Source organism: Malaclemys terrapin, chromosome 10 (assembly GCF_027887155.1).
Source record: "Malaclemys terrapin pileata isolate rMalTer1 chromosome 10, rMalTer1.hap1, whole genome shotgun sequence".
Classification (NCBI taxonomy): domain Eukaryota; kingdom Metazoa; phylum Chordata; order Testudines; family Emydidae; genus Malaclemys; species Malaclemys terrapin.
The window spans coordinates 26022935-26031261 of NC_071514.1; the positions used below are offsets into that span (position 1 = coordinate 26022935).

General features: G+C 42.7%; 1 protein-coding gene across 1 annotated transcript; it reads left to right on the forward strand.

Annotated features, from left to right (window-relative positions):
• Nucleotides 1–3522: 3522 nt before the first annotated feature.
• On the forward strand, nt 3523–5788 carry LOC128844545 (general transcription factor II-I repeat domain-containing protein 2A-like). The gene has a single exon (XM_054042358.1). The coding sequence runs from the start codon at nt 3717–3719 to the stop codon at nt 5523–5525; it is 1809 nt and encodes a 602-aa protein (XP_053898333.1). The 5' UTR covers nt 3523–3716; the 3' UTR covers nt 5526–5788.
• The last annotated feature ends 2539 nt before the right edge of the window (nt 5789–8327 follow it).

Sequence of the window (8327 nt, forward strand, 5' to 3'; positions counted from 1 at the left end):
ACATGAGCAGTTAAGGGAATGCCAAGCTAAGCAGGTAGCCCACTACAACAAATGGAGCCAAGGAGCTGAGGCCATTACACATAAGTGAGTCTTGCTGCTAAACAATGGCAAAAGGTAAAAGTCCAAGCTGCACTGGGACACAGGTTATATGAGGTAGCTATAGATTCAGGATAGCAGTAGAGACAAAACCAAAAACAGCTGCAGAGTAGCTGCGGACAGACAACCCGCCTGGATAGATGTGTCCAGGACCAGGAAGATCTAGAAAGAGCCTCAGTCATCAACTGGCCTTAGGTAGGAGAGTCAGAACTAAATTATGTACATTAGCAATACAGAGGACCAACAGGATGCCATCCAACAGAATAACGGTAGCAACAGGGTGGAAGCAAGTCCCCCACCAACAGCAATAACACAAGAAATGGGAGACTGGTTTGAAGATGATGGTAGAGGCCATATCCCTAGGGTAGGTTATGTTCTAGTAACCGCTGGCCCCTGCAAATCAACAAACGCTTGCACAAAAGACACAACAACAATTGTTAAACTAAAAGATGTATCCTCTTCTGTGGAACTTGGAGGGAGAACACATACTGAGAGGGTGAAAAGTTTGAAGCAGGCACTAAAAAGTCAGTCTTTGTACACATGCACTAGAATGTTAACTGCTTTTGCAGCATCTCTGTAAATAGTTTTCTTAATAAAGAGCCAGTTTAGTTTTACAAATATGGAGTCCTTACCCAGTACATGAAACAATGTTTTCTCCCTCTATTAATATTCCTCATGGCATTTAGATGAGAAGTTCCTTATTTGTGTAGCTATAATATAGCAAAAATTCATTATAATTGCTGTAACATCATCCTACTACTGGATAGCTGTGTGTATGCAATGTCTTAGGAAGAACATTGTATAAGTTGTGTAAGTGTTGCTTCTATTCCATAATAAACCATAGTTGTATATTAATACTAAATGTTGACCCTGCAGATTGCCACATTCCTTCCTAAAAATTGCAAAAGATGGTAAGATTATTAAAACATTGTCAAGAAATTCCTCAATCAACTCCTACGTAAATAGGATTCATTCATTTACATTACTTACTTACTTACTTAGGGTGGCAGTATAGCCTAGCCTAGTGGATAAGGCACTATAGTAGGACTCCAGAGAGTTGTGTTCAGTTTTCCTCTCTGACACTAATCTCCTGGGGTACCATGGGCAAGTCATCTTCTCTCCTGTTTCTGACCTTCTCCGTAAAGTGCTTTGAGATCTAAAGACAAAAAGCTCTAGATAAGAAATATGTGATATTCCTAACCAAAAAACAGAAGGGTTAAAGTGCAAGCAAAGAAGATGGCCTAAAGAAGTGTCCTGACACTGGATGTAGCTCCAAGAAACAACTGATAATTACACTGCAAAATACTTTTCAAATAGAAAAGGCTGTTGGCTAACTTAAACTAGTACGTGCCTAAAGACATTTTAAATATATACAGTGTATTTGTTTAAAACAAACAATGGACAGAAGATCAGCTCCCAGGACCCAGGTATAGGCAGCTTGTGCTCCTCCTATTCAGCAACTTCTGAAACCAATGTGGCCCCTGGCTCAGGTCAGAGCAGCCCTGAAAGCTCTCCTAAGTTGTGCTTCTTTTGGAATAGGCCTGTGGACCCCTGCAAGAGTGCAGAATGGCTGGGGACATAGATCCAGCCATGTCTCAGATTGCCACCTTCCTCTTCTGGTCAGTTCATTTCTTACCTGTGCTCTGCCCATGACCTTCTTGAAGTGCCCTCTGTGCCTGGGGTTCCTTCAGAGGCCCACCCATGTAATGGAGTGGAGGCTCTCACCTGCCCTGTGTTTCCTTTCCATTAGTCTGCTCATGCAAAGCGGTTACACAAGAAAACACCGAATATAGCTTTTTAACACCAACATTAAAAACAGCCAACAGGCTTAAAAAATATATATCCTAGTCCAGGGGTCAGCAACGTTCAGCACGTGGCTCGCCAGGGTAAGCACCCTAGCGGGCCGGGCCAGTTTATTTACCTGCTGACGCGGCAGGTTCGACCGATCGCGGCCCCCACTTGCCGCGGTTCGCTGTCCCGGTCCAATGGGGGTGGCGGGAAGCGGCACTGGCCGAGGGATGTGCTGGCCGTGGCTTCCCACCGCCCCCATTGGCCCGGGACAGCGAACCGCAGCCAGTGGGAGCCTCAATTGGCCGAACCTACCGCGTCAGCAGGTAAATAAACTGGCCTGGCCCGCTAGGGTGCTTACCCTGGTGAGCTGTGTGCCGAACGTTGCCGACCCCTGTCCTAGTCCAAACCCTACACTGTCTTATACCTCATGTAACTCATAAAGGCAAAATTCAGCATAGAATTTGGCCCAGGTTTTAAACCCTGACATTTTGCCCCGGTACACCCTTATCAGAAGTTACACATGTTAATGCTTTAAATATCCTGCTCCTGCACTGATTGACTGCCATTATTTGTAAACAGTTTGGAGAAGGGACCATGTTTTTATAGGTGCATACAGTGCCTCTGGGTGCTACAGCAATATACATAAATAATCTGCATCAGAACATTAGAAACACTTATAACTGCATTTAGATTATGGCAAATTCTTTCAGACAGTCCAAATTACCTTTCTAAATTAAAATTGTAATTGATAGGCTAAGGCCACAGTACTGCAAGAGACTCTGCTAGGCCGGATCCCTCTGCCTGTGCAGCATGAGATGATGCATGAGATTAAATATTATAATTTATGAGTAACATAGGTCCTGATTCAGCAAAACAAGTAGGTGATCAACTTTAAGTACCTGCTTCAGTCCCAGTAAAATCATATGCCTAAGTGCTCTACTGAAAGTACTTAAGCGGGAAGGCCTGAATTCAGGTTGCAACTTAGATTCCATTATAAAGCCCTGTCTTGACTCTAAAATTTTTTCCTCCTGTGTCAAAAGTTCAATGCTTAGCCCCCAATCCCTCAAGCTGTTCCACACAGGTGGAGGGCTCTATCTATGCAGAACTCCTTGCAGAAACGGGCCATCTTTTCAGCCCAAATTTTTTTGTTTGTTTTGCCATTGGTTTAAATGGTTCTAATATTGGCTCATTGTCTTTATTATAATAATTGACATCATTTTAGAAAAAGGGAGAGGTAAGAGATGTTTTCTGACAATTCGGATAATGTTAGCAATATCAACAAAATGCAGACAGATAATAGCTTATATTAAGTGGTTATACACAATGCTGCAATTGCCCAAATATACTGTAAAACTATTATGGAGGAAATGTCTGGGTTTTTTTTAGAGTTGTCCAAGACAGGGCTCAACTTCACATGCTAGGAAAACAAACATTTTTATTTAATTTTAGACACACCCACTTCATGTTTCAGTTTAACCACCATAAATCCTAATGCTATTCACAAATACACAGCTGCAGCAAAAACAGGCAAGTGGGTCTCATTGAACAAAAAAGAGACTACAAGTGTGTCTGTTTCTCAGCTGAGCATTTAGAGCATATGTGTCAAACTCAAGGCCCGTGGGCCACATCCGGCCCGCCATACAATTATATCCGGCCCGCGAAATCGTTTTATATATCTGTTTTTAATGGCCCTGTGATATGACGCCCCAATAACACACACTACAAATCCCATGATGCAGTGCAATTGCCGCCAACGGCAAGCCGCGGTTCAAGTTCGCGGTCTGTTGATGTATACAACGCTAATCTCAAATCAAAGCTAGACCCCAACAATGGCCAAGAGAAAAATTGATTCTGAAAACCGAGACTTTCAAAGCCGGTGGGAGAATGAGTATATGTTTACTGAAATTGCAGGTAAACCAGTGTGTCTCCTTTGCGGGAGTAATATCGCTGTAATGAAGGAGTATAACCTAAGACGGCACTACGAGACGAAACATGAGAACAAATTCAAAAACCTGAGCGCAGGACAGAAGCTACAAAAGGTAGAGGAGTTGAAGAAGAATTTGACATCCCAGCAGACGTTTTTCACCAAAGCAAAATCACAAAGTGAAGCTGCTGTGAAAGCAAGTTTCATTGTGGCCGAAGAGATCGCCAAATCAGGACGGCCGTTTACCGAGGGGGAATTCGTAAAGAATTGTATGATGAAAGTGTGCGACGTCCTTTGTCCAGATAAAACGCGAGCGTTTGCAAATGTAAGCCTCAGCAGAAACACTGTTGCTAATCGGGTTTGTGAGATGGCGACTGATTTGAAAACACAGTTGATTGAAAGAGCAAAAGATTTTGTTGCATACTCCCTTGCCGTGGATGAAACTACTGACGCGACTGACACTGCACAGCTGGCGATATTTATCCGTGGTGTGGATTCCAATTTGTGCGTAACAGAGGAAATACTGGACATTAAATCGATGCACGGGACAACGAAAGGAGAAGACATCTTTGGAAATGTATTTCAAAGTGTAACCGACATGAAACTGCCGTGGGAAAAACTCGTTGGACTTACAACAGATGGCGCACCTGCTATGTGTGGTGAAAAAAATGGACTGGTGGGAAGGATGCGCTCAAAGATGCGGGAGGAGAACTGTGCCGGTGAGTTGACAGTGTATCACTGCATCATACACCAGGAATCGCTGAGTGCTAAAGTCCTAAAAATGGATCATGTGATGAACACTGTAACACAAACCGTCAACTTTATCAGAGCCCACGGTTTAAATCACCGCCAATTCCAGTCTTTTCTGCGGGAAATAGATAGCGAGTTTGGCGATATGCCATATCATACGGAGGTCCGGTGGCTAAGTCGGGGAAAAGTTCTCAAAAGACACTTTGAGCTGCGAGAGGAAATCTGCCAGTTCATGGACAGTAAGGGGAAAGACTGCACAGTTCTGCGGGATGAAAAGTGGAAATGTGAGTTGGCGTTCCTGGCTGACATAACGTCGCATCTTAGCGCTTTAAACCTTCAACTCCAGGGACGGGAGCACATAATAACCGATATGCATGATGCAGTGAAGGCATTTCAAGTGAAGCTGCGCTTATGGGAGACACAAATGCACCAATGCAACTTGTCTCACTTTCCCTGTTGCCAAGTAATACGGAACCAAGAAAGTGCCACAGTTTTCCCAAATGCCACCTTTGCTGAAAAACTCAGCGCACTGCGCACTGAGTTCGCACGGCGCTTCAGTGACTTTGAGGCACAGAAAAGTAACTTCGAGCTGCTTCGCAACCCATTTGCAGTCGATGTGGAAACCGCACCTGTAGAAATGCAGATGGAGCTGATAGAACTGCAATGTAACGGGACACTGAAGGCAAAGTACGACACTGCGGGGCCAGCACAGTTCACTCGCTTCATTCCTGAAGCGATGCCGCAGCTCCGCCAACATGCGGCTCGAATCCTGTCCATGTTTGGCAGCACATATCTGTGCGAGCAGCTGTTCTCTGTGATGAAAATTAACAAAACGTCACACAGGAGTCGCTTCACTGATGAACACCTGCAATCGATCCTGAGAATCTTCACAACACAGAACCTAACCCCAAACATAAACGAACTTGTTGCAAAGAAAAGACTCCAAGTATCAGGCTCTGACTAAATAGGACAAGAAAATGGAATGTTATGATTTGTTATGATTATACTTTTGCTTTAAATTCAATTTTTTATTTATATTTTCAGATTTTTTAATATTCCAGCATGTACAGATTTTGAATGTATTGTATTGACAGGATATTTTTTTATGAAGAGCAAAATATTTTAAGTTGAAATGTATTTATTTTGGAATGATATCCTGTATTTTGGTTCATATTAATGGTTAAAAAACATAAATATTTAGTCTGTTAAATAAATGGTTATACTGTTCGGCCCGCGAGTTTTGAGTTTTGGCCCCCTGTGCAATTGAGTTTGACACCCCTGATTTAGAGGCTATATGATACAAAATGTTTAACAATGTTCTAACAATATCAGATAGAGGATGCATCCCTGGGGACTACCACCTAGTTAAAACTAATTGATATTCTTAAACATGATCAGTTACAGAAAAGTTTGTGGATTGGGGTTTGCCAGAAAAAATAAGTTTAATTTATGATAACTGGATGCAGATGTTAATTAAATTGGACAATTCTTGCTTTTACAATTAATATATGCTGTGTTTTTTAAATTTTTGAATATTGCATACCTATTAAAATTTAGGTCATAATTATAAATGTTTAATCATTTACATAAAAGAACATATTTTATGTTTTTCATACAGTTTGAAGCAGTATGTAAAGAAATCATAAGGTGTGCTCTTTTTAAAACCCTATGTTATGAAGTTACAGTAGTGACTCTGTAGAGGGACACTACCACCTTTAAAAATAAATAAATAAATACAATATGTCCCTAAACTTCAACTTGTACCATCATTGCTGTGAAATGTTTGCCTTATATGTATAATTATCCTGTAATACATAAATGATATGTATAAATGAAAGTACATATAGTACAACATGCTTATAGTCCTGTACATGTATGTGACCAGGGTCCCCAGGGGGGCCACACTGAGGTTACTTAATTAGGGCAAACTGCAAAGAACAGGGCAGACAATCCCCAAAGCTGGTGGTCATTCCAGTACTTAGATCCACCAAGCTAGCCTCAAAACAGCTTCTATAATACCTTACTGGTTACCCAGAAGCCAAAACACAGTTCCCTTAAAGCAACCCAGCCTTAGGCCTCCACCCAGACACCCAAGTCAAATATGATGACAATTACTGAAAATCTGATTCATCATAGAAGAAAGTTCTACCAATCCCAAAGGATCAGACACATTACCTCCCAGGTTAATAAATATTTCAGATCTTACCTAAATACACTCTTACAGACAATTTTTATTAACTAAACTAAAATTTATTAAAAAAGAAAAGAGAGAGAGTATTGGTTAAAAGATCAGTATACATACAGACATGAGTACAGTTCTGAGATCAGATTCATAGTTAGGGTGACCAGACAGCAAGTGTGAAAAATCGGGACAGAAGGTGGGGGGTAATAGGCGCCTGTATAAGACAAAGCCCCAAATATCAGAACTTTCCCTATAAAATCGGGACATTTGGTCACCCTGCTTTGTAGTTGCCAAAAGTTCTTTCAGAATTAGTGTATAAGTTATAGTCCAATATTCATATTCAGGGTGATCCAGATGGGACTTCGGGCAGCCCCCTGTGCCTCCAGACTCTGCGCCGCCGGAGCCCGGGAAGGGAAGTGCCCGGCTGGGGGCACAGGGTCCGGAGGCATAGAGGCTGCCCGAAGCCGGTAGCACTCGGGCAGCTCGGCTCTGTTTGGGGTACAGAGAATGCCCCTGAGCCCAAGTTGAGACCATTCTCTGTACCCCAAACCTTACCTCCCTTTTCACAAATTCAATGAAAGGGGCCACTTTGGTCAGGAAGCAGATCGGGATTGTTTTTGACCACATACCCTATGAAAGGGGCTACTCTGGTCAGGAAGCAGATTGGGATTGTTTTTGACCACATACCCCATGAAAGGGGCTACTCTGGTCAGGAAGCAGATCGGGATTGTTTTTGACCACATACCCCATCCCTCCTGATTCGCAACCCCATGGACAGGCGGTAGCAAGTTAACAAACTGTCACATTGCATGGCAGAAAACGCACCCAGTAGCAAAACGGGAGGGTTGTGTTTCGTGTCGTTACACCCCATAACCTGGATTTTTGTACCTCAGAGGTGGCAACCCTACAATGAAGGATCATGGTAGGACAGAGGAGCTGGTGCTGCTCTTTATTTCTGTTTTAGCTTTCATTCCTTTGTTATCTTAGGAACTGGAACTAGGGGCTTCACCCGAGGGCAGACCCTGTTTAGAATACAAGCCCCCAGAGGAGAAGGTGAGCCAACATAGAAAGTAGTCCAAGGAAGAAGCAAGAGGTCTGACAAGACAGACCTTAAACACTTGTTACAAGGTTCTCTGGTCTGGAACACTGGGTAGAGGGAGAGGCTAGGAGGGAGGGCCAAATCTCAAGGCAAGCGGGACCACCAATGAACCTGAATGGCCAGTAGGAAGGACTGCAGAGAAATGAACCTGCAATGCCACACCAGGCATTTTCCCAGCTATACCTGAGCACTGACCTCCCAGAGGAAAAAAAGGCATGTTTTGAACTCATCTGCTGACTCATCACTGCCTTAATTTACTATTCAGAGCCAGGACTTAAATGGCAAAACAGCTGCTCAGATCTCTTATCAACCATCAACCACTTCAAACTCTATCAACTGCTCTGGATTTGCCCTGGACTATAGAACTAATTTAATTTTTGTGTGTGTGCAGGCTGGAAAAAGAGACAGCACAAAACAATGTTAGAAAGAAAAACCTCAGCTTTGAAAAAACAAATTTTCATATAGTACTTAAGGAGGAATCTTTA

Coding starts and splice junctions, on each gene's coding strand:
- LOC128844545 (XM_054042358.1), top strand. CDS start 3,717: ATGGCCAAGAGAAAAATTGATTCTGAAAACCGAGACTTTCAAAGCCGG.